This window comes from Dama dama, chromosome 3 (assembly GCF_033118175.1).
Source record: "Dama dama isolate Ldn47 chromosome 3, ASM3311817v1, whole genome shotgun sequence".
Taxonomy (NCBI): domain Eukaryota; kingdom Metazoa; phylum Chordata; class Mammalia; order Artiodactyla; family Cervidae; genus Dama; species Dama dama.
Window position 1 is genome coordinate 44,738,343 of NC_083683.1, and position 27,628 is coordinate 44,765,970.

At 41.3% G+C, this 27,628-nt stretch overlaps 1 protein-coding gene and 1 non-coding gene across 10 annotated transcripts in view; one reads left to right on the top strand and one right to left on the bottom strand.

Annotated features, from left to right (window-relative positions):
- Nucleotides 1–27,628, bottom strand: part of SLC4A8 (solute carrier family 4 member 8) — an 89,597-nt gene that overhangs the window by 52,263 nt on the left and 9,706 nt on the right. For all 9 annotated transcript variants that reach the window (XR_009690235.1, XR_009690229.1, XM_061127574.1 and 6 more), the window contains exons 2-11: nucleotides 22,584–22,665; nucleotides 11,311–11,457; nucleotides 10,357–10,492; nucleotides 8,574–8,734; nucleotides 5,864–6,052; nucleotides 4,263–4,354; nucleotides 3,129–3,286; nucleotides 2,163–2,250; nucleotides 1,099–1,245; nucleotides 149–249 (exon numbers count right to left, since the gene is read on the bottom strand). Coding sequence is in view for 7 of the 9 variants with exons in the window: in XM_061127574.1 (XP_060983557.1) it covers nucleotides 149–249; nucleotides 1,099–1,245; nucleotides 2,163–2,250; nucleotides 3,129–3,286; nucleotides 4,263–4,354; nucleotides 5,864–6,052; nucleotides 8,574–8,734; nucleotides 10,357–10,492; nucleotides 11,311–11,457; nucleotides 22,584–22,665 (1,301 nt within the window). In the remaining 2 variants the exon portion in view is untranslated. The remainder of the gene's footprint in view (nucleotides 1–148; nucleotides 250–1,098; nucleotides 1,246–2,162; nucleotides 2,251–3,128; nucleotides 3,287–4,262; nucleotides 4,355–5,863; nucleotides 6,053–8,573; nucleotides 8,735–10,356; nucleotides 10,493–11,310; nucleotides 11,458–22,583; nucleotides 22,666–27,628) is intronic.
- TRNAE-CUC (transfer RNA glutamic acid (anticodon CUC)) lies at nucleotides 23,079–23,151 on the top strand. Its single transcript has one exon. It is a non-coding gene; the product is annotated as a tRNA-Glu (tRNA).

Below are 27,628 nucleotides of genomic sequence, written 5' to 3' on the forward strand. Positions count from 1 at the left end.
GTAATACTTATTGTCAGTGGTCCCATTTGAAAAGTCATTCCCAGCCAATAAAGATACTATAGAGAAGGCTGAAAGCAAAGATAACTCATTTCTTTATACAGCTTCTATCCAGTAAGCAGTATTAGCTGTGAAATATTCCAGAACTTACCGCCCAGTGCGCTGAAGCTCTGGCCCGCTGTGGCCCCCATGTGGCTCCTGTTCTATGTGGCAAATGTTTCCATTTGGAACTCCAGGCATTTTCCTTTTCTCCTTTTAACAGAGGACCACACAATTAGCAAAGTCAACCACCTATTCTGTCTTTCCTGCTATGGCGGGGGTAGGTGTGGTGGGAGGGTGGGAGATGGCGGGGGTCAGGGTAGCATGAGAGAATCCAAAAGCAGCCCCCAAAATACCCAAGTGTTTCTTATAGCTTTCAGATGCATTTACTGATTTGGGACAGTTTATTGACTTTCCTGAAAAACACAAAAGACAACAAATAATTTCTCTTCCTCTCCACTGGTACTTGACTCCTCTGTCTTGTCCAGAAATAGAAACGTGAAGGCTTTGGCATCAGATGTGACCTAAGTTCAAGTTGCAAATCTGTCTGTGTAATCATTACCTTAAAACCTTGAAGATAGTATTTTTATTCCTCATTTGTTAAATAAAGAATAACAACACCTGCTTGGAGATGTTACTGAGAGATTTAATTAGCATATGTCAAGCACCTGGCCCAGGGACCAGTATATAGTAGAAGTTTTCTTCCATCTTTAACCTCTCAAAAAAAAAAGTATGGGGAACTCTATTTGCACTCTCTATGCACCAAGCTCTTTTCATTTAGTGGCTTCATTCTTAATAGACTCCCAAGAAATGCCCCCTCCTCTCCTCTCTGCCATTTCACATCAATCCTTCAAAAGTTAGCTTAAGATTCATCCCAGGGTAATCCTGGCCCATCAATGTTACTGCATATTCATATTTTATTACTCTTCTGACATTCTAGGCACCCTGCAACAGAACCACATCTCCGTTTATTTAGCACACACCAACATGGTCTTTGCTGTGTCCATGGTGGACCCTCAGTAAGTGACACTAAGCCACCACTGGCTCATGTGCATACATTACCTGGGAAGGGACATTTTTGGGGGGCTCAATTCGAATGGAGGGGTCCCACTCCCCTGGAGGAAGCACCGTCACCTGGTCTAGGAACTCATCAATCCCTGCCAGGAGGTCATCTCGCTCTTTTGCCTTATAAGCCACATCATGAAAAATCTAAGAAAAGAAAAAATCCTCAGGAAGCATGGAAGTCACTTGACTTAAACAATAACCAATGGATATGGTAAAAGACTGATAAAACCTCTTGGTTTTTATCTTTGTCATAGGGCTCTGAAATGTAGATAAGTTTAGTACTTTAAGAAGTACAGGGATAAAAGAGTTTTAAAAATAAATCTAAAGATGAGGCAAAAAAAAACTAAATATATATCTATTAGTATAGAAAGAGATAAGACATGACTCTAAAGTTTTGTAATTCTGTTATCTCCTCAAAGAACGGAACAAAAGCCAAAATGCATGAGAAATTTTCCTGATCATGACGGATGATCTGGATGGAATTACTAATAAAGGTCCTCCATGAAATATGCCTTCCAACCAAAGAGAGCTGATAAAACACATCCCCATCCCCCTTTGCCTCTAAGACATATGCCTTTACAAGGCCCTACTTTGCAACTTACCTGAGTAGCACAGTCCTCACCAGGGATGCAGCAGGGGCAGCCGAAATGTCTAGTAACCCTAGTACATTCACATAACAATGCCCAAGAGCATCTCCCTGATGAGCTGGTCTCATTTACGTGAAATGGGAGTGAGGTTTCTTTATGTAAATAGCTTGGATACACTTCATTAACTATCTTCTTTAGAAAGTTAAGTCAGCCTTAATATCTTTCCTACTTGGTATTGTACTTGGCAATAGTTTTCCCAGAAAAAAGATTTCTCTGCATCCTTGATTATTCCAAAAGGGAGAGATGACAGAGGAAGAAAAATCCAAGAGGGCTTGGTCCTCAAAAATATGACCTGCATTGCTTTCCAGCAATAATTATTTTACCCCCAACAACTAGCACAATGCCTGGCACAGAGTAAACACTCAATAAACATCTATGCGATGAACACATGAAAAGCAGAAGTGGTGTGCATACCTCATCTGTCATGATGGTGGCCATGGATCTGCCAATCTCATGATACTGCTGACCTTTCCCCACTGGACCCAATAGGATAAACAAAAACCTGGCAACACACAAAAAAGATGAAATTATGTACGTAAATATAAGGAAGTTGCATCTTTCTTCTCTAAACAACAGAACATTTCTCTTTTCTATCAAACAGAATTTATCACAGTAATGTCAAAAAAAAGGAGACAAACTAATGATGGAGCAATCTGAGTAGCCTTGACCTAATAGCTCTACTATAGTCATTGGAAGCTATCTGTACGACTCCATTCAATAATGTGGTTATAATTCTCAGGGTTTCCATAAACACAATTCCTTGCTCTAGAAAGGATGCTTTTTCAAAACACGGCATTGTAGTGCAAATTCAAGGTTATCTGAATCTCATTCATTGCTCTAATAAGAAAATGATGGGGAGAGGAGAAGGATAAGGCAATTGAAATGATCAAGCCCTGCAGAGGAGTCTAAATTGTGTCCCGGACATCTGAATACTCCATATTAATGGGGCTCTGAATCACCACCTTCAGAGCGCACTAATAGGCTTTGGAACAAATGTGGACATATTTGCAAACCATACAAATCTTGCCAGAACTATGGAAAGAGACGTCGATACCTTTGCTCAGAAATGTCTCCCTGGGATAAAGCTCTGCAGAACGGGGAGATTAAGACAGGCTCCCTATACCAAGTAAGTGGTCCTTGCTATGTCTTCAGAATGCTCTTTGGGTCTCAATTTCCCAGGTCATAGAAACTGCACAGTCACAGTCTTAAAAGTCTTACAATTCTTCTGCACAGAAGTTAGTCAAATATACTCCAGTTTTCTGAGATCACTGCTGAATTTTAAATTCCTACATTTTGGCATTAGCTGGTTTATTCCACTAGAGCTCATATAAACCTGTACATTAGATGGAAGGCACTGTGCTTTGCGGTCCTCATCTTTACCTTGTTGGGATGGGCACTTCTGTCAGGCCTGAGAGAAGGACAGCCGGAGACAGCCTCACAAAGGCGACGATGGGGCGGTCCAGAGAGTCCACCTCTCCAACCAGGACATTCGAGGCCTCTGCCCCAGTGGGAATTTTCTTCATAAAATGAAGGTCCACCTGAAAATTTAAAAGCACCCCGACAGTGTGGGAGCCATCACCTACACATCCATCACCCTCCTCACAACTTACATTCATGCATCATTTTATGATTTAACATATTTTTCTCACACTGCTTCACTTAATCCTTACAATACCTCTGTATGGTAGATAAGACTGGCCAATCAGCCTCATTCTTTACTTAAAAAAGTGAAGCCACCGAGACCCAGAGAGATAAGTTGACTTGCCCATAACAACAGAGCTTCTAAGAGAGAAAATTTAAATCTAGGGTTCTGATTTGAATTCCATTACGCCATGCATCCTCAAAGAAAATATTTTTGAAACTCCAAGTCAAATTGTTTCCATTTTTTTTTTTTTTAATTGTTTCCATTTTAAAATACCTGAATGCTTTGTCTGAGGTTTCAGGGAGCCTCATGAGCTGAGAAGTGACATAATACTATCTTGTGTGTTTGGAAAGACAGTTTCAGGGAGAGACCAGAGCAAGCAAAGGCTGACAGCTGGGAGATCAAGGATTGAGCCAAGAGCTTCAGGGGAACCCGAATCCTGTGGGAGCGACCTTAAACACCAAAGTCACAGTCCCCAAGAAGAGTTTAACCACAAAGTAGTTGTGAGATAGTAGCAAAAATATTGTTTTCACAAAACCCTTGGAGAAAACCTTGGAGGTAAGAAGGTGCTCCTAGAGAGCAGGTACCAGAAAATAATTCTGAAACAGCAGGGGGTGTGCGTAAGCGTGGTTTATCAGTGCCTAGTGGGTTTCAGCGGGTTGAATCTGGGGGAAAAACTGATGAGTCAGCCCTCTCTGGGATGGAGAAGGAAGAAGACATGAGCAGATGGGCCTCCTTTTCTGCAGAAGGGGCTCTGGTCCTGGAGAAAGGATATTGAAATGCCAAAGCTTACCCAGCTTCCAGCAACAGGACTCTGGGCTCCACAAGAGATATGCTTAGGCCTGTGAGCCAACTTCCACATCTCTGCTCACCTTGCTTAAATCCACTGGACTGTGTTCACAATTCACTCCATTCTTTACTTCAAGACTTGTGGTTGGAATGGACTGAGGAGACACAGTTTGACCTATTTGGAGAAAATCAAACAGAATTCTCTGAGTCTTGCCTTTTCCCTCTTTGACACACCCCATCCATTGTTGGCTGGTCATGGCTCTCTTCCGCAAAGCCCACAGAGAGAAGAAGTTCAGGTGACTAGGAAGCGAGGACCCACACATACCTGTCTCCTTACCTACCAGCTAGCAGTAAAGGGGGCACAGAGATCTTACTGCCCCTGAGCCCTCTTCCTGAACCATTTGTGATGTTCTTTTCTTCCTTTATTAAAGGCAGTAATCCTCAACCAGGAGTGCACACCCTAAATTCATATGGAGAACTTTTCAAATACATGGATCCCAGGCATATCCGCTATACATTGTGTTTTGGTAAATGTGGGGACACAGAGACCAGTATGGATTAGGCCCCAGCCTGGCCACAGAAACGGAAAGCAGTCAGCAGCTGAAATTCATCAGACGTTTACAACCCACCACACACCTGGCTCAGGGCTTTACATGGATTAACTTATTGAAGCCTCACAACAGACTGATGGAGTAGATCTTATCATTATCCTTACTCTACAAAGTGGGCTTACAGAGGTTTAGGAGGTTGTCCAAGATCTTTGCCAGAATCTCAAGCCTGGAAATCTGACTCAAGAGTCTACACTACTGCATTTTGCGTCCCTAATCTAAGACATTTGTTTACTTCTAAAAAGCTCCAGTTGACCTTCTCTGGAGCCAAATTATCCCCAGTGTGTATATCTCCCTGTCTCGCTGATCCTGCTGACTATACCAACTATCTTGCTGTATCTCACTGTGTACACTCTTCGTTGAGCCCAGGGTAGGCAAGGTGCAAACAGGGAAGCTGGAAGAAAACTCAAGGAGTCGTAGGAACTGCAAACACATTTATTCTCTCCTGAATGGCACAGCAGCCATAGCAATGGACATGCTATATTCTCTCCTCTCGTGGTTGACCCAGCAGACACAGCCTTAACACAGCCTCACCACCATAATGCAGCCATAACGTAGCACCCTGCAGCACAGTCAACTCTCTCTCTCTCTCTGGCATGCCAAGTGAAGCTTATATATACTTAACAGAACAAAAGTAGGCTGCAGGCAAGCGAGTATCTTGAAACATGCATCTGCAGTGCTATAAGTGATCTCAGCTGATACATAATCATTATTATAAAACATGGGGTAAAGTGAGAGGGCAAGGGTTGAGAGAGCCTGACCAGGCCATCTTGGCTAATTTGATCTTTCCCTACACTCCCCAAGTCACATCAGCTCTGAGGCCATTCTGGGGCACAAACCTTACCCCTGAGGTCCACTGAAATGTATCTGAGGCATGCATCCTTAGTGCCACAAGAGACGATGGTCACCAGTCCCAGCCACCCATCTTGCCAATCCTCAAAAAGGACTTTGTCTAAGTGAGCATGAAAGCATATTAGAGAAATGCTGTTCCTACCCTCTAGTAACTCAGCATCTCCAACTAGTGCCTAAATGTCTTATTAATCTAAAGAGAAAGCAGTTACTCCTAATAATCTTACCATGTTTATCCATTGAATGTGGATCAGACTGCTTCCTGCCAACCTCAGCAAAGGAGCGAACAATGGGGATGAGGTTATTTCTCTTCTTTTCATTCTGATGATGATGCTTTTTGAGAAGGGCTTCCCGGACTTTAACCCTCATGCTGTCATTCAGGTCACTGAACAGCTCCTGCTGGTCCAGGATCAGGTCTGGAAGGCAGGTGCTAACATGAACACTCAAACTGATGGTCAATGATTCCAAAGAAGGAACGGTCAGGTGAGGTGAGGGATACGGAGTTGGGGGAAGCAGTTCTACCAGGGTCACTGAGGTTACAGTCTCTGTATCAGCGCCTGAAAGAGCTAACTGCTGATAGCAGCTGTGACACATTACACGTTATTCATGTAACAAATCATTATTTTTATAAATGGAAATTACTGAGCACTTAACATGTGCCAGGAACTACACTCTGAACTTTTTACATAATGATCTAATCTGATCCTTATAAAACCTCTGAAAAGTAGGTGGCATTATAACAATTTTTACAGATCAGGAAACTGAGGCCCCAAAATTACAAAATCCCCATGATCTCACATCTAGTGAGTTGCAGAGATGGGATTCAAATCCCAGACTGTCTGACTCAAATGTCCACATTACTGCCATTCTGTTCTATCATTTGCCAAAGTTCCTCTAGGTTCTCTTCCTCTGAGATTTTAACATTGCTGTGATTGTCAAGAGAAACTTTAACTGTAGAAGGCCACATGACTGTTTGAAGGTAGAATCCATAAAAATAATTAATTTGTAATTGATTAAGCCCTTCAGACAATTAATACCAAGCATCAATCTTGACCTGCCAAGTCCAGCAGAACTGAGGGGGAAAAAAATCCCAACACCTGCTACTGAAAGGCAGCTGGCATAGAAGTTAACAGCATGTGTTCTAGAGCTAAACGTTCACATCTCTCCCACCCACTTCTACCACTTTCTGTGTGATAACCTGTCTGTACCTCAGTTTCCTCATCTGTAACATGAAGCTAATATGATCCTTAGAAGATTGTTTTGAAAAATTAATGAGATATATAAAGTGCTGATTCACTACAAGTGAGACCATTTACCTACCCTTATCACTAACATGAATACCTCAGGTCCCTAATGTGAAGGACCATAGCTGTTTTACTTAAAACCCTACACATCCACCCCCTGCCACCGCCTCCCAAACTCCAACCTATTCTCAACTCCAGCTCCATCCATGACTATCCAAGTGTTAGAAGCAATAAATAAAAGAAAATCTATTTCAAATACTCAAGCCAAAGATCCAAATTTCTCTCTCTTTAACTTTTAGATTGATTGGTTCCTTGTCCCACAATATAAACATGTTTCAGGATACTTCATCTTAGGAAAGAAAAAACTGAAGAAGAACGTCCATCCCAGGTGTCCCTTTATCTGTTGCCTTCCCTTTCTCATACATGCACTCGCTACTTCTTCTCAAAAGAAAAATTTCTCACCTGCTGCAATGTGGCTGCCTTAATGAAACTGCTTTTGATAAAATCATCAACATCCTTCCAGTTGCTAAATCTGGTGGATGCTTCTAGTTCTTACTTCATTGGACCTCTCTGCAGCATCTGACACTGATGAACCGAACTCCTCTCTTCTTTTGTTGTGGGTTGAATGGCTCCCCTTCAAAAGATGCTGTGTACTATATACTAACTCCCCAGAACCCATGAGTATGATCTCATTTGTAAAGAGAGTCTTCACATATGTAACTAAGGTGCTAACACAAGATCCCATCGGTGCTGACCTCTCCCCAGGTCCCCATGTGATCCCAGACAGGCAGAATTACTTGGATACTTGTAATGAAGAAAAGTTGGAAGAAACTTAAAAATCTGTCCAACCAAACAGAGCCAAGCTGAGGAAAAGCCTTACACGCACCCAGGTGTTTCTCAAACCCCATTCCCCAAACACAATAACTTACACTCACCTGTACTAGGAAACTCCATCAGACATCTCCCCTTCACATCATGCTGAAGAAGTGGGGGGTCCTTTGGCTCAATTTCCTACATGTTTTTCCTAGTTGCCATATTGAAAAATCTTTCTTTCACTTGAACCCACTTTTCTCTGCAGAGCTCCCAGTCACACTTATTACCAAACCAGAGCTTGGCTGTTGCACTTATTTTAATTGCCCTATGGCTATTTTCCTCACTAGGACTTCCCTGATGACTCAGATGGTAAAGAATCTGCCTGTGATGCAGGAGACGTGGGTCCAATCCCTGGGTTGGGAAGATCCCCTGGAGAAGAAAATGGCAACCCACTCCAGTATTCTTGCCTGGAGAATTCCATGTACAGAGGAGCCTGGTGGGCTACAGTCCATGGGGTTGCAAAGAGTTGGACACAACTAAGCATCTAACACACACACACATATTTTTCCCACTAGGAGGTGAGCTCCTTGAGGGTAGAAACTGATTGCATCCTGTGCCTAGTACATAGTCAAGCACAGATAGAAAACAAATGTTTGCTAAACAAACAGGCAAATGGAAAACCACACGCCGTGTCATTTGCATCCCAGAACAAGCCTGTGCAATAGGCAGGGAAGTTTCTTAGTTTGAAACCCATCCCAGAGCTGAAGGTGCTGAGGTCAGGAAGGTAAGTGACTTGCCCAAGCACAAACAGCCACTTTCTTCTTTCTTTCCTCCACACCACACCACAAACGATCCTCTGCTTTTGCTCCCCTAACCTTACCTGAGATTTCTTCTATGCTATTTGCACGCATATCCAGAAGGACCGTTCCATTAATAAGACAGCTTCTTAACTCAAAGAGACTGTGCAGTGAAAGGGTTGCCACATAAGGCTTGCTCCATCGTTCTCCCCCATCCTCAACATCTTCTTCAAACTTCAGCCACCTGAAAGCATGACAAAGAGATGCCAAAGATAGAAAATGAAGAATTTTGAGGAGAAGGTTTTTAATATAGGTCACAAAGAAAGGTACCTGAATAATCACACTGAACCCTGTAATCTAGTCTATATGTTCAGCATGCATTGGCATGTGAAATAAGTAGGTTACAAACCACTGCAAAATTGAGTATAGCTTGATTCCATTTTTATTAAATGAAAATCTTAAAATACAACACACACATATATAAAACACCAAATGTTTCATTACTCATTATCTCTGGGGTATTAATTTTTATTTTTGCTTATCGTTATTTTCTCATTTTGTATAGTGAGCATGCATTACTTGTGCAACTAAAAAAACAGACTAATCTATATCATTTGGATATACTGACAAATCACATTAATAAAATGATCATATTTTTCTTTTTTAAAAGGTCTTTGTGACCTTCAGAAGTTTGAAAAGACAGGATGTTAAGGCTAATTGCCTTCTTGCTTGGTATCAGGTTAATTGGTTTGTTTAATCCTCTGCTTCCCTGGTGGCTCAGAGGTTAAAGCGTCTGCCCGCAATGTGGGAGACCTGGGTTCCATCCCCGGGTAGGGAAGATCCCCTGGAGAAGGAAATGGCAACCCACTCCAGTATTCTTGTCTGGAGAATCCCATGGACAGAGGAGCCTGGTGGGCTACAGTCCACAGGGTTGCGAAGAGTCGGACACAACTGAGCAACTTCACTTCACTTCACTTCACTCATTGAACACATCTACGGATACAGCAGGTATCCAGGAAGAGCGATTTCAATGAGACCTTGAGCCATGCTTTGCTGATTATCCACCTCATCCTCTTCCCCGAGGCTCAGGCATGCTGGCTTTGTATCACCCAGAAGGCTCACTTGTCAGTTACTAGAGGAACCCTAGACATGGGCTTGGTTCATCTGAGAGTTATTCCTGGGTTTGAGCCTCAGACAAGCGTACTCACTCTCCAATTGAGGGAAGCCTACCGTCAGGCTGGCTATTATCCCAGAGGTCTCTATGAAGTTGGATTGTCCCATAGGATGTCTCAAAAATTCCGGAATCTCCAGTGAATTAAACCTCAAATGACTGGGATTTCCTTGGTGGTCCAGAGGCTAAGACTTCACGCTCCTAATGCAGGCGGCCTGGGTTTGATCCCTGCTTGGGGAACTAGTTCCTATGTGCTGCAAATAAGAGCTCCCATGGTGCAACTAAGACCTGGCACAGCCAAATAAATTAAAGAATTAAAAAAAAAAATTATGCTATGGCTCACCCACAGGAAAAGGCTATGTCTGCTGGGCTAGGTTTAGGCCAAGGTGGCCCCCTCAGGCATCTTCTAAGTCAGACATACAATATTAAGAGCCCAGGAACAAGTGAGATAGGACCCCCCATTCCACATTTCTGTCACCAATCCCCAGCTCAAGGTCAACTGGAACAGGTGTTACCACAGACATGACAAAGAGACCAACATCAAGATTTCCCACACAAGACCCTAGAACATCAGTGCCCATGTCAGTCATCATGTCTACCATGAAGAAATAAAAGGCAGGCAGACCTGTCACTCACGGAAAGGTACACATTTGCCTGCCCCAGCAAACCTTAACCCAGGTTATTCAGGACCTCACCTGGCTGTCTCCTTCCACTCAGCATCTTCTCCCTCTTTCAGACAGATCTCATCCAGCTCCGTGAACAGGTCATGAGGCACATGTTCTTCATCCTCCTCAGTGCCAAGAATGAACTGAACACGCTGAGATGGTGTGTCTGGAAAGGCAGCCACAGAGAAAGGTCTGTCCCAACCTCCACTTGGGACAGAAATAGCATCCTGCCACACTCAGTGCACCTGGGGGGCTTCCAGCTTGTGAAACATAAAGACAATCCTGAATTCAGATCAAAAAGATTCCTTTATTCCCAGAATTTAAAAAAGAACAAAACAACTATTCTTTGGAGTTTCCCTGACAGCTCAGTTGGTAAAGAATCTGCCTGCAACGCAGGAGACCCTGGTTCAATTTCTGGGTTGGGAAGATCCACTGGAGAAAGGATAGGTCACCCACTCCAGTATTCTTGGGCTTCCCTGGTGGCTCAGCTGGTAAAGAATCTGCCTGCAATGCGGGATACCTGGGTTCGATCTCTGGGTTGGGAAGATCCCCTGCAGAAGGGAAAGGCTACCCACTCCAGTATTCTGGCATGGAGAATTCCATGGACTGTATAGTCCATGGGGTTGCAAAGAGTTGGACACAACTGAGCAACTTTCACTTTCACTTTCATGCTTCAGAAGCAGTTTCATGAAAAGAAAAAAATTAAGTAAGACCACTTGAAGAAAACCCATAAGAAACTAGAAATCTGATGAATTTGATCAAAAGGAATAGCTAATTCTCCAGCAAATGATTTCACCTTCTATGGCATTGATTTGGGGGGCCTGAACGGTGAAGTTTTCAGGCAGATACTTTTGATTCTCAGAGGCATTTCTTCTTTGAAGCAAGCAGGAAATGCTACCTGCTGGATGTCCATTCCACATCCCCTCAGTCTCATGGGGCCTCCCAGCTGAGGACACCCACCCGCCCGCCCTCCCGAGGTGTTACCGTGGGCCAGGGCCTCCGGGCCTTCCTCCCCCTGGCTGGCTCCCTTGCCCCGTGTTCGTCTCCGGTGCTTCTGACCATGCGTTCGGTGGTGCCGATGGCTCTGCCGGCCCAGTGGCATCCGGACCCCCACGTACAGAGTCCTATGGCCTGAAAAGAAGCAGAAGGTCTGAAGAGAGAACTCCTTTAAGAAAAGGAGGCTAGTGTATTTAAGAGGGGGGAAGAAAAAGAAAAAGTTACAACTCTGTAATGACAAAACTTCCAAAGACCTCCAGGACTGAATCTGTAGAGATGGGCAAGTTGAAGGTCTCCATCCTGTTCATGGCTGCAAACCTCACAGGAGGGTTGTGAAGATCAAAGGAAATTATGTGTGCAAACATGATTTGCAAACTATAGGGGAAAAACAAAAGCTAGTAGTTGCCACTACAAGACAATTTGAGCAATTGATAAAACGTGATATGGTCACACCAGGACACCTACAGCAAGTCTTGGCACGGAGGTCATTTGGGAAAATGATTAAGTGCTCAAGTCAACCTGCCTGGGTCCAAAACTTGATTTCACCATTCACTTGCCATGTGACCTGAACAAGTTATCTAATCTCTCTGTGACTGTCTTTAACAAGGAATATTGAAGCTTATTCTTTAAACTCAGAAGATTTTTGTGAGCAGTAAATAAGATAATGTATGTAAAATGCTTAACACAATGCCTGGAATCAATTTTAGCAGCCAGTACATTCTAGGATCAGTTTCCATTTTATTTTTTCTGTGCTGTAGAATACACCATCTAGAATAGCAGTGAGAGGCTAGTTATAAATCATAAGGGGTATAAGGCTGGGAGCATAAAGGAGAGATATTACATATTTTACAAAAAGAGAATACAAGAAAATAAGTGATCCCATAGCATTCCTCTCTAGTTCCTCCTTTCTACTCTCCCATCCCATCCATAAACCTTATTTTGTTCTGTTCCTGACTTCCAGGCCTCTCTCACCTCCACCTGATTCCCCTGGCCTTCCTGCCCAGCCTGGGGCCCAGGACCAGCAACTGTAAGGATGCTATGCCTGACACACGGGGCTGTGACCTTGCCCCATTTCTGCCCAGTTACTGCTGCTTGACTCTTGATCTCAGGCTGCCTCTGCACATCTTCCCCCCACAGGAGCTTTTGTCACTGTCTTCACATCCACAAGCTTACCCACACTTCCTCCCTCTGAGCAGGTGACCTCACTTCATGCGGTACTGAAAAGACAGGTTCTGTCCTGTGAACTCCCACCTTCTCAGCCTGGCTCACTTTACTCCCCCAGCCCCCCCTCTTTGCAGGTTAATGAGTATCACCTCCCATCCTGCTGGGTTGTAATCCTCAGTCCCTCCTTTCCATCCATCCCTTCCCTGGGCTTCTCAAGTCTCTCTTAACCTAATAAAGAAATGTTCCTGCCACCATATGATCCAACAATTCTACTCCTGGGTATATATATTAAAAAAAAAAAAAAACCACAAAACACACATTTGAAAAGAAACATGTGTCCCAATGTTCATAGCAGCATTATTTACAATTACCAAGGTATGGAAGCAACCCAAGTGTCCATCATATGAGGAATGGATAAAGAGGACGTGGTGTATATACATACAATGGAATACTACTCAGCCATAAACAAGAATGGCGTTTTGCCATTTGCAGCAACATGGGTGAACTTGGAAAGCATTATGCGAAGTGAAACGAGTTAGAGAAAGACAAATACTGTACAATACTTCTATGTGGAATCTAAAAAATACAACAAACCAGTGAATAAAACAAAAAAGAAGCAGGCTCACAGATATAAAGAACAAACAAGTAGTTACCAGTGGGGGTGGTGGGAGGGAAGCAATATAGGAGTAGGAGGGAAAGGGGTTATTATGGGATTATATGGAATCATGTGTGTGAAAGTTTTGAAAACTGTAAAGCACTATAGAATTTAAAGATTCTTTCATTCAATAAAAATAAAGTTTTAAAATAAAAATAAATTAAAAAAAGAAATGTTCCCATTAAAGTGCTACTCTTCCAAGTTCCTCCATCAGGTCACGTTCAAGAACAGTCTATTGATCTAGCTCCCTTTCCTCACCATCTCCTTGCTCCATAGCCTCTGCATGTGGCTGCTCTCCACTGATTGCCTTCATTAGGGACACTAAAGTCCACTAAACCACTATGTCTATCATATTATGTCTCTCTCAACTCAATTCAAAAGACTTCCTGGAGAGCCCACCAGGCTCTAGACATCATCCCAATCTCTAATGACTTCCTCCCCATGTTGGTCTGGGCTCCCCAACACTTGTACCACTGCCTTCCCTGGCTCACTTGCACTCCTCTGACTGCCTCTCCAGCCCTTCCACAATCCACTGAAGGAAGGTTCTCCAGGTTTCTGTCCCTTTCTTCTCTCTTTTTAGTGATATTTACTCTCATGATTTCAAAGTTTCCTTCCACAAATGACCCACAAATGTTTATCTCTGGTAAGTCAACATGTTCCAAAGCAAACTCACTGTCCTCCATCTCAAATCAGGCTCATACTCATTTCTTATATTTTTCTGTCCATGGCATCACCATTCTCTCAACTTTCCAGGCTGGAAACCTCAGTGTTACCTTGTATTTCCACCTTGCCCCTCAGCACTCCATCCCACAGATTATGATCATCCACAGATTAGATCAAGTCTTTTCTCCTCCCATTTTGACAACAGCAGGGGCCTCCTTCCTGTCTCCCCTACCAATTCAATCCTACAAACAAGCCCTCCTGAAGCACTGCTCTGATCCTGGCTCACTCCCACAATCAGGACCCTTATGCTCCAGCACGCAGGGGCCCCAGCCTCCTTTCTAGTCTTTTCTTCCTCTAGAACAAATTATACATTCAGTAGGGAAAGAAAGGGAAAGCTCTCTAAAAGAACTGAGTGATCAGCTCAAGAAAAATCAAAATGGAAATTCCATATATGCCCACAATGAATAAATGTTCTTGGGGAAAAAAATCTAGAGATGTATAACTTCTGCATCTACCCCAACAACAGAACAGCCTGGTTTTGACTCTGTCTCCTTCTCATGGCCTCAGCTGATGCTCCTACCCTCACCTCACACTGGTTTCCATCTATACCAAACTGCTATTCCAAAAATGTGCCAATGCCTTCCAGACGCTGACTTGGCTCACTCCTTCAAGACTCACTGCAAATACATCTTCCTCCTTGGTATTTTTGCTGATCCCCTCGATCAGATGTGCCTGCCTCCTTCCTGTAAATCCCCAAAGTCCTTGGCTAGCATTCCCTTATGTACTTATCTCGTGTCTTGCATTAAAGTTAGGTATCTATCAGTTTTTCTCCCACTATTCATCTGCAAGCTCCTCAAAGTCCCAGGGTAGGGCTTCTCTGGTGGCTCAGTGGTAAAAAAAAATCTGCCTACCAATGCAGGGGACATGGGTTCAATCCCTGGGTCAGGAAGATCTCGCATGCCTTAGAGCAACTAGATCATGTGCCACAACTATTGAGCCTATGCTCTATAGCCCAAGAACTGCAACTATTGAAGCCTGTGCCTATGCTCCACAACAAGAGAAGCCACTGCAATGAGAAGCTTGCACACAGCAGCTAGAGAGCAGCCCCCAGTCACCACTAACAGAGAAAAGCCCATGCAGGACAGCCAAAAATTAATCAATCAACCAATAAAAAAGTTCCACATTATGGGTGTCCCAGGCTTCCCCAGTGGTACTGTGGTAAAGAACATGCCTGCCAATGCAAGAGACATATGAAACATGGATTCAGTCCCTGGGTCAGGAAGATCCCCTGGAGGAGGGCATGGCAACCCAATACTATGGACAGAGGAGGCTGGTGGGCCACAGTCCATAAGGTCACAAAGAGTTGGACACAACTAGCGACTTAGCATGCAGAAGGAACAGAGACAGTGAAAGGACCTGAGAAAATATACGAAGAGATAATAGTTGAAAACTTCCCTGAATGGGAAAGAAAAAGTCAACCAAGTCCAGGAAGCACAGAGAAGAGTCCCAGGCAGGATAAATCCAAGGAGGAATATATTGAGATGCATAGTAATAAGACTGACAAAAATTAAAAACAAAGATAAAATATTAAAAGCAACAAGGGAAAAATGAAAACATACAAGGGAACTCTCATAAGGCTAGTAGCTGATTTCTCAACAGAAACTCTACAAGCCAGAAGGGAATGGCATGATGTATTAAAGTGATGAAAGAGAAGAACCTACAACTAAGAATACTCTACCCAGCAAGACTCTCATTCAGATTTGATGGAGAAATCAAAAGCTTTCCAGACAAGCAAAAGTTAAGAGAATTCAGCGCCACCAAACCAGCTTTACAACATATGCTAAAGGAACTTCTCTAGGCAGAAAACACAAGAGAAAGAAAAGACCTACAGAAAATAAACCCAAAACAATTAAGAAATTGGTAATAGGATCACACATTAATAATTACCTTAAATGTAAATGGATTAAATGCACCAACCAAAAGACATAAACTGGCTGGGTGGATGAAAACGTGTCCATGCATGCACTTCCACTTACCACATCACACTGCTTAACCCCTCAAATTGTATGTAATTATTTTACATTGTTAGGTTAATCATGTTTCCATTATGACTTGCAATTATAATTATCTTTTATCTGACTATTGTGAAAACTGATAAACATCTTTTACTATTGTGATTATGTAACAATTATTAATACTGTTTAATCATGACTGGTCAACAGAAAATAATAGAATTCTATATCACTAATGCTACCATTTAAAAGAAAAACCTGTAATCACTTTTCAAAATCCAGATGCATATCAGAATTATCTTGGAATTTTTTGAAGAATACAAATACCCAGGTATTGCTTTTTTTCTCCAAAGTTCCAGATGCGTTTCTAATGAGCAGCCATATTTAAAAACAACTGGACTCCAATGTTCATCACAGCACTGTTTACAATAGCTAGGACACAGAAGCAATCTAGATGTCCATCAGTAGACGAATGGATAAGAAAGCTGTGGTACATATACACAATGGAATATTACTCAGCTATTAAAAAGAATGCATTTGAATCAGTTCTAATGAGGTGGATGAAACTGGAGCCTATTATACAGAGTGAAGTAAGTCAGAAAGAAAAACACCAATACAGTATATTAACGCATATATATGGGATTTAAAAAGATGGTAACAATGACCCTATATGTGAGACAGCAAAAGAGACACAGATATAAAGAACAGACTTTTGGACTTTATGGGAGAAGGCGAGGATAGGATGATTTGAGAGAATAGCATTGCAACATGTACATTACCATATGTGAAACAGATCACCAGTCCAAGTTCGATGCATGAAACAGGGCACTCAAAGCCGGTGCACTGGGACAACCCTAAGGGATGGGATGGGGAGGGAGGTGGGTACACCCATGGCTGATTCATGTCAATGTATGGCAAAAAATCACTACAATATTGTAAAGTAATTAGCCTCCAATTAAAATAAATAAATTAATTTTTAAAAAGAAGAAAAAAAACTGGACTATATGATTATCTTTCATTTTTGTCTATATTGTTTTACTTTTTCTATTTCATATTCATTCAGTGTCCCCACTTCATTTAGTTTGTTTTCCAATTTCTCCATCTCTTCTTTTTTTTTAATGTTCTCTCTCAAATCTTTATCAAATGTAATAGAAAATCTTTTGTATATAAACATAAATAGTATGTATAATATATATATTTTAGAAAACTTGGGAATTTTTTCCTAGCTAAAAAATTTATGACATTTTGATTCCACTCGTTTGACTTAGCATGAATAGAATGCTAGATTTCTAACTTATATTCACTCAAAACTTGATAGAGTTCCAAGTATTTTGGCATCTAGTATTACTGCTAAAAGTCTAGAAAATTTATTATCTTAGTGATCTTTTTAAAAAAATTTGAATGAAGCTTGAAACTGCTAATCCAATTCTGAGAATTTAAAGAAATACTATGTGTTAAAAAACAGGAAATTAACATGTGACACAGTATTATTAACTAAAGTATAGATTTTGTTCAAATTTCAAAAAAAATTTATGCTAGTGTCCATTATTTGTTTTCATAACTTATTCAAGACTCCACATTGTATTTGATTGTATTGAACAGCTTCAGCAGCATGCAACAAATTCTGGTAAATTCTCTTTTCATTTTTATTCTATTACAAATATTTACTATTTCCTTGTTATGGCTCCTTAGATACACTCATCATTTAAAAGTAGACATATAATTTCCAAATACATGGTATTTTAAAAGTATCTTTGATGTTAATTTCTCATTTTGATATTAATTTCTCTTTTAAATGTTTTCTTCTCTGCAATCACCCTCTATGTTTTTCCAGTCTTCTAACTGTATTGAACCTTTCAATGACTAAGTCAAAGATCTCTGGTAAATGTAACACTGCACCTGAAAATATGTGGGTTATTTTCAAATATCTTTTTTTTCTTTTCCAACATAAACATTTTATTGAAAAAAATATTAAGTAATTTACAAATTCCTCTGTTCCTCTCTGAAATGAGAGGAACAGTACATCTCCACTTGCCAAGACCGGTGACCCCAGCATAGCAACTGAAACCACCTGTAAACAAGGCTTGTGGTTGCTTTCCCTTCTCCAACTGACAATAGAGAACTTGCCATAAGGGCACAGGTATTAGTAAAAGCATAAGCAAGCCGGAGAGTGAACAATGGCTCCTACTTACCCCTCTTCCTTGAGATACCACTGGCACGAGTTCCAGTGAAGAAAGTTCCCTGTGGCCTGACTTTGGCCAGGCCGCAGGAATCACCACTGGTTGGAGTCAGACAGCTGAGGTGACCTGGTATCTTATGTTAGGATACTATTTTCAAATATCTCTTGATATTGATCTCTAACACACTTCCACAGTGATAAGAGAACAGACTCTGTATTATTTTATTACCTTTATGCCATCAAATTTTTGCACTTGGTTTTATGTCCCTGATATGTTCCAGTAGTCTCTCCTAGTTTATAGTCTACGGGAATTTGAATAGAATTTGTATCCTACTGTTGTGTGGAAATTGTATAAATCTTAATTACGTTGAAATGGTTTGCAGTGCTTTTCAGGTCTACTCTCTCCTTCTACTTCTCTGCATATTGATTCTATTAACTTTTTGAGAGTTTGATATTGAAACTCCAAGTAAAAATCTTAATTTATCTACTAAAAAAATAATTATAATATATAGTGGAACTATAGGTAACCTTGTTCTATATTGTCTAAGTCTACTATAAATGTGTTATCATATTTTCATAATTTAAAAAATTTTAAAAAGCAAAAAAAGAAATAAAGTCCCAGATCAGACCTTCTTCCTCTCAGAATTCCTTATATAACAAAACACAGTATCTGAAAAGGGCCACAAAAGGAACATGCAACCAAAGTGAATGTGCTTAGAGTGTATGAAATACTCACCAGGGCATGAGATGATTGAGAAGGTCCTAACCAACCTAGGAATGGAAAGCTCAATCCAGGAAGAGTTCCTATATACGGGACTTTTGCGAAGAGTTACTAAGGAAGATTTTTCCTCTAAGAAGTATTTTTGGTCCAATCAGTTCCCATAAATATTAGCCAGCCATAGCACGTGCTTTTGAAAACACCAGAGAGACAGGCAAAAATGAAAACAAAACCCAGCAGTGGTCAGAGCTAAGAACAAACAAATGGCTATCAGAAAACCAGACATCAGTTTCTAGGCTGGAGACTCAGAAACGGGGACTCAGATATTCTGAGTGAAATCAGAAACAATGACAAACAAATGGACACTGGGAAACGAATGCAGCACCAACAAAATCCAGTCCATCTAATGGGATTCTGTAGACCAGGGACTTCACTAAACCGAAACTAATCCTGTGGTCACTTCACTGGCCTCTCAACCGCTCTCCTACCCACACAGTCTTCGTCCCCCTCATCTACCTACTTACCCAATTCCGCCTTTTTCCCAGTCTTTCTCCCAGGTCAAACCTACTCTCTAGGGACTGTGTGCAAATACAAGTATTCATTTAATAAAACTTACTAGGAGATGTCATTGTAGAGTTTACTTTTTAAATAAGTATATACACACATACAGAGAGCAATCATTAGTGAACCGGAACTGAATCTTGCAGAGCATGATAGGAGCGAGCCCACCCTGCGGATGGAGTCTGGGCTGTCGGAAGCTGAGTGCACGCTGAGCGCGCTGTTCATGGAGCATGCGCAAAAAGCACAGACCGCCTTAGCACACTGATGGGTGCCCTATTTTCTGGACTTCAGGTTGAGTCAAAGTCAGTTATGGCAGGGAACATATAACATGTGGAGCACTTGCAAGCCCCCCTTTTTTCCCAACTTATAACTAAGGCCAAATGGCTCTTACCTCTGTTAAAAACTTATTTGAAGGTACCAAATTCACTCTAGGATTCATTAGTCTAGTAGCTAATCAGGAATAATGATCTGCCAGAAAAGATGGAAAAAGCCATTTCTCTCAATAAAGCCACTGCTCTATGTTCCTCTGGGACTGGGAGAGTCCACTGAAGAAATCATGCACTATTGCTCTTTTTGAGTTTCTCTTTGGAAATCTGTCCTAATGTTTGCTTTTAACTCTTCATGTATATGTGTGTGTGTGTATATATATATATATACACACACATACTTTATGTATATATATATATGTATATACATACATATATGTGTATGTGTATATACATATATATATATAAAGCAAAGGCTTCCCAGGTGGCACAGTGGTAAAAAAAAAAAAATCTGCCTGCCAATGCAGGAGACAAAGAGACATGTGCTCTATCCCTGGGTCAGGAAGATCCCCTGGAGGAGGAAATGGCAACCCACTCCAGTATTCTTTTCAAGAATAGTCCATGGACAGAGGAGTCTGGTGGGCTACAGTCCCTAGGGTCGCAAAGAGTTGGACACAACTGAGCACACACACAATGTAATGGTTTAGTGCACCTTCTTCTGCTGATGGAGTTAATCTATGCAAAAAAAGAAAAAAAAACAACCCTCACGTTTACAAAAGTCTCTAACAATGTCCAGAGATTACATTTCAGAAGTAGTTCTGAACATGGTTTATGTTAGGTGGTGTCAAGGGCATAGAACAAAGGGGAAGGAAGACCCAGAGATTTATCTGCAGCCACAGAACCTTGTAGCATGGCACACATAGCGAACTAGAATACAATTAGAACAGTTTACTTGTCTTCCATCACAGTAGAACTGATTTTATTCCATGTCTTCTAGAGACAGCACCTGCCTGAGCACAGCCTTACTGAGCTATGGGATGCCCTGGGAGCCCACAGCACGGTCAATCCTACAGCACATTACAACTTCCTCTTCTCTCCAGAGTTACTCAAGAACCATATCAGGCCTGAGGAGTAGGCACTATTTGTCCTCCATTTGCCTATAGTGCTTTTTTCTAAAGTGCCAATGTAAATAAGATTCTCATTTTCAAAATGGTCTATGTGTAAACGACTGTTTCCTTGTATACTATCTCCTAGCAATGCCATCATCACACATGGCCTTCTTTTACAGGAAAATGTAGAGACTGTGTAAGGAATAGATGATGTCATCTTGAGAAGATGCTCCTACTGCCAGTTACTCAGCTGATCTCTGTGATGGAACTCAGTCCTTGGGACCCAAGAGAGTTTGTCCAGGCTAATTATTCTACTCCCAAGTAGAGAAGAGTATTCATAAATGGTTAACTTCTAGCTGAGGGCAAAGGTCTAGTGGGCTCAGACAACTAAACTAAAAGTGACAGTACTCCCACAGTACAGTGAGAGGATAGAGGGGTAATAGGATTAACAAGGCAGAAGAAGGGGAGGGGCAGTACATAAAAATGTTCACATGATGTTGAGGTTGGGTGGTTATCTCTGAGTACAGTCCTCCTTTGCAGGTAGTATGATAGAGTGGAAAGAGAAGAATTCCATCCCAGTCTTACCTGCTCAGAGCCTGAGAAGTTTCCCCACCATGTAAAATGGGGATGATAGCTACCTGCCTTGATTGCTGTGAAGATTAAAAAGACAAAGAAGTGCCTAATCAAATGCTTATCACACAAGGGGTATTCAACAAATGTTCGCCTCCCACCTCCACACCCTTCTTTCTTACACTTTCTTCCAACTGCTGAGAGCCACACTGGCTCCTCTTCCATCTGGTCAAAATAACTTGGGAAGCTTGATCTTGATACATCCGAATGCCACTGACCTCCACGGAGCCACCCACAGAAATTCTCATGGTAACAGACCCAGAGGCTGAGTCAGCCTCTGCAGCTTTGACTCTCCCAACCAAAGGACAAGTTTTCTCTGGGGATTGTACAACTTTGATGAAAAAAAAAAAAAAAAAACCCAGCACGGGAACAAGCAGTACAGAGAGAACATTTCACATGCTGTCTCAATCATTAGAAAGTTGCTGTATCATAGCCTTCAACGTTGCAGGAGATGCTATAGAGATTTCACAAAGGCTTTTGAGCCAAATGTGGGTTCGTGTTAAAGTTATCGTGGACACAAGCCTTTCTTTAATAGAACTGAGCATCACCAGCATTATCAGGACACTAGGCTCTGTGGGAAAAAGGAAAGCAGAAGGACAGCACACGATGGTCATGTGGGGAGTTGGGGGTGGGGAGGGGAGAAGAGCCTTGACAGAGAGACAGATGGACGGAACAGGCCAATTAAAATGCCTCTTCCTTCCCTTCCACTTCAGTGGGTTTTTATACAGCTCTGTGCTGTGGACCCTCAGCAAATATACTACAGGTGTATGTGTGTGTTCCCTCTTCTTTAGATGAAAACACCAGACAGAAATGGGTATTAAGGGGAAAAGCAAACATTGGAAATGGGATAAAAATAATGTTTTATGTTTAAACTGAGTTTTAAAAACTATGTGTATTTTATTTCTTTCGTATAGATTTGTGTTTGTATTTTATACAGATCTGTAATTTTTGCTTACTGATTCGAAGCAATCATCAAGAATCAATAAGCTGATCTGAGTGCTTCACATTCTCAAGGAATAGGTCATTTATTAGTACTTACATTGGACTTTACTGTACTCAAAGCACTGTCTCACTAGCTGTCTACTAGATTCTAACAGTAAGACAGGTAGTATTATGTCTACTTTTGTTTAAGAGATGAGGAAATTGAGGCTAAGGGAAATAAAGTGACTTTCCCCCAAGGTCTCACAGCTAGTGAGCCAGAGTTAGGACTCCAGCCCAGGTCTCCTGAGAGCAAAGCTGCTCCTCCCCGACCAGTGATTTCCCTCTCACTGATTTCCCTCAGGACACGTAACAGCAGGCCTTACCTTCCAACTCTTCCTTCTCATAGTGGATGTTGAGAATTGTGCTGGTCCCACCCTGATCCACCACAGCTTCTTCATCTGGTCTCTGTTGAAACATAAATTAGTAGCCACAGTAATACTCATACATTCATTCAAACTTTCATTCAAGTACTATGTGTTTGTCTTACCCTTTATGCAACACTGAAGGGGAAAACCCAATGGTTTACAGATATTTTCAATTTGAACCTCACAATAACTCTGAGATGCAAACATGGCAGCCATTCTTTCTCATTTCATAAATAAACAGCCTGAGACCCGGAAAACTTTAAGTAATTATTGCCCAAGGTCAGAAAGATGGTAAAAGGCAGAAGTAGGATTGAGCCGAGGTCTTGTAACTATGGATCCCATGTCTTTCCCACCTCCATACTCTACCCATAAGTCTGCACAATGTATTGGAATTTTGCAAGTGGTGTCAACCACATTGCCTCATTTGGTATAAGCTGGTCTCTTTGAGGGGATTCCCTGGTGGTCCAGTGGTTAGGACTCTGTACTCTCACTGCCAAGGGCCCAGGTTCAATCCCTGGTTGGGGACCTAACATCTTACAAGCTGCATGGCATGGCCAAAAAGAAAGTGTTGGTCTCCTCGACCTCTCTGCAGCATGAAGCCTATTTACCACTCTGTTCTTGAAATACTCCATCCTGCTCCTCTGCCCCATTCTAAGGCTCATCTCCTTCCTCCAACCATAATTCCCAAGGATGAGCACTCTACCTTCCATTTCCCATGCTTGAGTCTTGCAATTTCAACAGCATACTGAAGCTATGAGGCTCAGTATTTGACAAGCCACTGGGATGCCATGCCTCAAGATCCATGTGTCTAAAACCCAATGAATCTTCCTTCTAAAATAACATCCTGTGCTCATTTACCTACTCCTACCCATGGCTCCTCGGCTCCATGATTTCTTAGCCCACGTTTGAAATTTCAAACTTATTCATCCATTAAATGTATTGAGTCCCCATCGTATACCTTCCAGGAAACAGTTCCCTTTTCTTATCAAGTCCTCCTTTGCAATTCTCTCAGGTTCACTCTCAACTCTCATCCTCTCTATCGCCCACTCTCCTGCCCTTTCAGTCACAGTGGACATTTTTTTGAGTTCTGGAATCACACTCACATTCTTCCCTGAGCCTAGAACTATCCCCTTCTCCCTGCTAAGCCCACCTCCATCACCAGGAGCTAACACTTATTCATCATCCCAATCTCAGCCTAAAAGTACTTCCTTAGAAGCCTTTCCTGACTACCCTCCTTTTATATGCCCCCAAAGTACACTGTATTTCTCCTTAGAAATGAAATCTCTCTGCTTCTTAGGGAGGGACCAACTGTCTTCCTCACCATGGTTTGCCCAACACCCGATGGATTTTTCGCATAGGAGGTGCTCAGTAAATTTTTCTTAAAAGAATAAATGTAATGGCATCTACACCTTATTAAGACCCTTACCAGATCCGGAATTATTTCAAAAAAGATCTTAGCTAATTTCCCTGCCAGTCAATTTCTTCTACCAAACCTGCAACTCCAGCAAGGCTCTCTGACCCCATGGGCAGCACACACATTCCCATCTTCATGTCTTTGCTCACACTGTCTGGTCATCTAACAGGCTCTTCCCCAACTCCCCAACACACCAAATCCTCACCATCCTTCCATCCTGCTCAACATTCCAGCTTTAGGTTCAATTTTACTATTTTATAGTCATAATCTATGTCCCCTATGTTTTAAAAAATAAAAAGGAAGGTGGAGAAAACTGTTTAATTTGCTAACTTTTAGCTAAGAAAGGGTGTTGGAACAAAAATATCTGCTTATACTTAAAAAACATATAAAGGAAGAATAAGCCATAAGGGATATTTTTAAGTAGTTACCTACAGAGGAAGGAGGCAATAGGGTAAAGAAGACAAGGATAGAAAATAAACTTCTTCAAAGATGACTTACATTGAAAATTTTAAAACAAAATTAATTTTAAAAAAAACAAAAATTTAAAAAACAGTTCCCAGAAAATGGAAATAAATGCCAAATCGATGGCATAACTATTCTAAGAGAAATTATTCCAAATAAATTTAAAACATAATAAACTGACTGAACATCCTTAGTGACATATACCCTAAGGACAAAAAGAATTTGAAAAGATCTGAAACGGCTTTTTAGTTGTCATATTGTTGGTTACAGTGTTGGTGTTATTTTTCGGAGACTGTTCTGTACTGTGAAATACAGTAAATGATTATGTGAATTACCCTGGCACTCTCAGTGTGACTGAGACCTGGGGTTCTCAGCAGGGATGAAAGGAGATACAGTTGTAAGGCAGAAGTTAAGTAAAAACTATATAGTCCTGAATTTGAATTGGAAGTATCAACAAGAATATATATATGATATATTTATAACTTTAAATATTTTCAAATTTATAAATTTATATTTCCTAGCTCTGTCCAGAAAAAATGTCTAGAAAAAATTATCAGTCGGTAGCAATAAGAATCATTAGCACCTAGATTGTGGTCTCATTTTGTGCTAAAAGGCACTCAAAGACAACTAGGTTTATGTCAAAAGGATACAAGGTCCAACTTAGAGAGGGTACTTACTAACACAGGACAATCTGAGCATCAGTAAGGGTGATAACTGTAACAGATTGACTATATCAAATATGTTTGAATCCATGAGATCACCATGTCACTTTAAAAATTAGTTAACTGGTCAACATTGGAGGATAACAGTAGCAAGTGAAAAAGTGAAGTGAAAGTGTTAGTCACTCATTCGTGTCTGACTCTTTGTAATGCCACGGACTGTAGCCCACCAGTCTTCTCTGTCCAAGAGACTCTCCAGGCAAGAATAATGGAGTGGGTTGCCGTTCTCTCCTCCTGGGAATCTTCCTGACCCAGGGACCCAACCCATGTCTCCTGCACTGCAGGCAGACTCTTTTATCATGTAAGCCTCCAGGGAAGCACAATATTAGCAAGTGAAAGTTGCTCAGTCGTGTCCGATTCTTTGAGACCCCATGGACTGTGCAGTCCATGGACTTCTCCAGGTCAGAATACTGAAGGGGATAGCCGTTTCCTTCTCCAGGGGATCTTCCCAACCCAGGATCGAACCCAGGTCTCCTGCATTGCAGGCAGATTCTTTACCAGCTGAGCCATGAGGGAAGCCCCAATACTAGCAAACCAATTCATTATTTTGCAAACTTGTAAAAATTCATCCTGGCTTTCCTATATAAATTGTACCTTAGAGTGATACCATAGAGTAGATGAGAGAAGTTTCCTATTATAGAAAAGAATAAATGAAAAAAGAATGCTAGCATTAGGACATTGCCATTTTACAATCCCTAATGGACTGCATTGATTTTCAAGGCCACTAACACCACAAAGAGAGACAACCAGACACTATGCCTCCTAATGGGAGACCTTATCACCACCCATGAGGTAATCTTACCAAATAAATTGCTCCTGAATCTAATCAAGATGCTACACCCAAAAATCAATTTCCCGAAAATACAAAGAAACACAGTTCCATGGAAACACAACACCACAGGAATATATTCAGCAAAATCCAGACTGTGGGACACTCTACAGCTATAGAATAAACCCTCTCCCCACCATCTTTTTTTAATAAATAAAAATATTTTTAAATAAATAATTGCAAGAAGACAAAGAGACAGAGACAGAGGAACCTAAAACCAATAGGTCAAAAGAGACAACAAACCAATCACAATGTGTGGGCTTAATTTGAATCTTGATTTAAACAAACTAACCAAAATAATTTATTAGTTATTGATAAAATATTTTTTAAGGATATGACATTTGAGACAACTGGAAGTTTTTCTTTCATGACATTAAGGAAATTGTTATTTTCTCTTTAGGTGGTACTATGCTTATTTTTTAAAGAATCTTTACCTTTTGGGACTTCCCTGGTGGTTCAGACGGTAAAGAATCTGCCTACAATGCAAGAGACCTGGGTTCCATCCCTGGTTTGGGAAGATCCCCTGGAGGAGGAAACGGCAACCCACTCCAGTATTCTTGCCTGGAGAATCCCATGGACAGAGGAGCCTGGCAGACTATAGGCCACACAGTTCACAGGGTCGCAAAGAGTTATTTTCGCAAATTGTTATTTTTTCTTTTAGGTGACACTGTGGTTATTTTTTAAAAGAATCTTAATCTTTTAGTACTCGTACTGAAATATTTACCAATAAAGTTGAGCAATTATAGATATATAAAATAGCAGCTAACTTAGAAACACTACTTTTCTCACATTTTATAAAATAATGTTATTCACAACCCTCAATACATCTTTAACATCAGTGTCTTCCTCAATACCATAGATGCTTTGAGTCAATTTTCCAGAGCATGGCAGTTTCATTTCCACCTAAGTGGTAAAGGTGTTCATAAAAAGTCAAGTCCTTTCTGAAGAATAACTTCTTGGTGGAAAAAACTCATCTTTATTTTAGACTTACTTATTATTTGTGAATTCCCTGATAGCAGGAGCCTTGTATTTTCATCTTTTTATTCTCCCAGAGCCTAACACAGTCGTTTACCACTGTAAGGAGCCTGCTCTCTGATAAGTTCCAAGAGGGTAGGTACTGTGTCTTTTGTTGACCACCCAGCACCATGACCTAGCACCTAGTACCATGTCCAGTGTGTGGTAAGTATCCAACACATTTCTAAAATTTATTTTTAATTGGAGGATACTTGCTGTACAATGTTATGCTGGTTTCTGCCAAACAATATGAATCACTTGTAAGCATACATACAACCCCTCTCTCTTGAACCTCCCTCCCACCCCCCACCCCATTCCACCCCTCTAAGTTGTCATAAATTACCAGGTTGGGCAACTTCTCATTAGCTATCTATTTTACATATGGTGATGTATATGTTTTATTGCTAGTCTCTCAATTCATCCCACCCTCTCTCTCCTCCCCCAACTGTGTTCACAAGTCTGTTCTCTATGTCTGCATCTCTATTCCTGCCCTGCAAATAGGTTCATCAGTACCATTTTTCTAGATTGCACAATATGCATTAATATACAATATTCATTTTTCTCT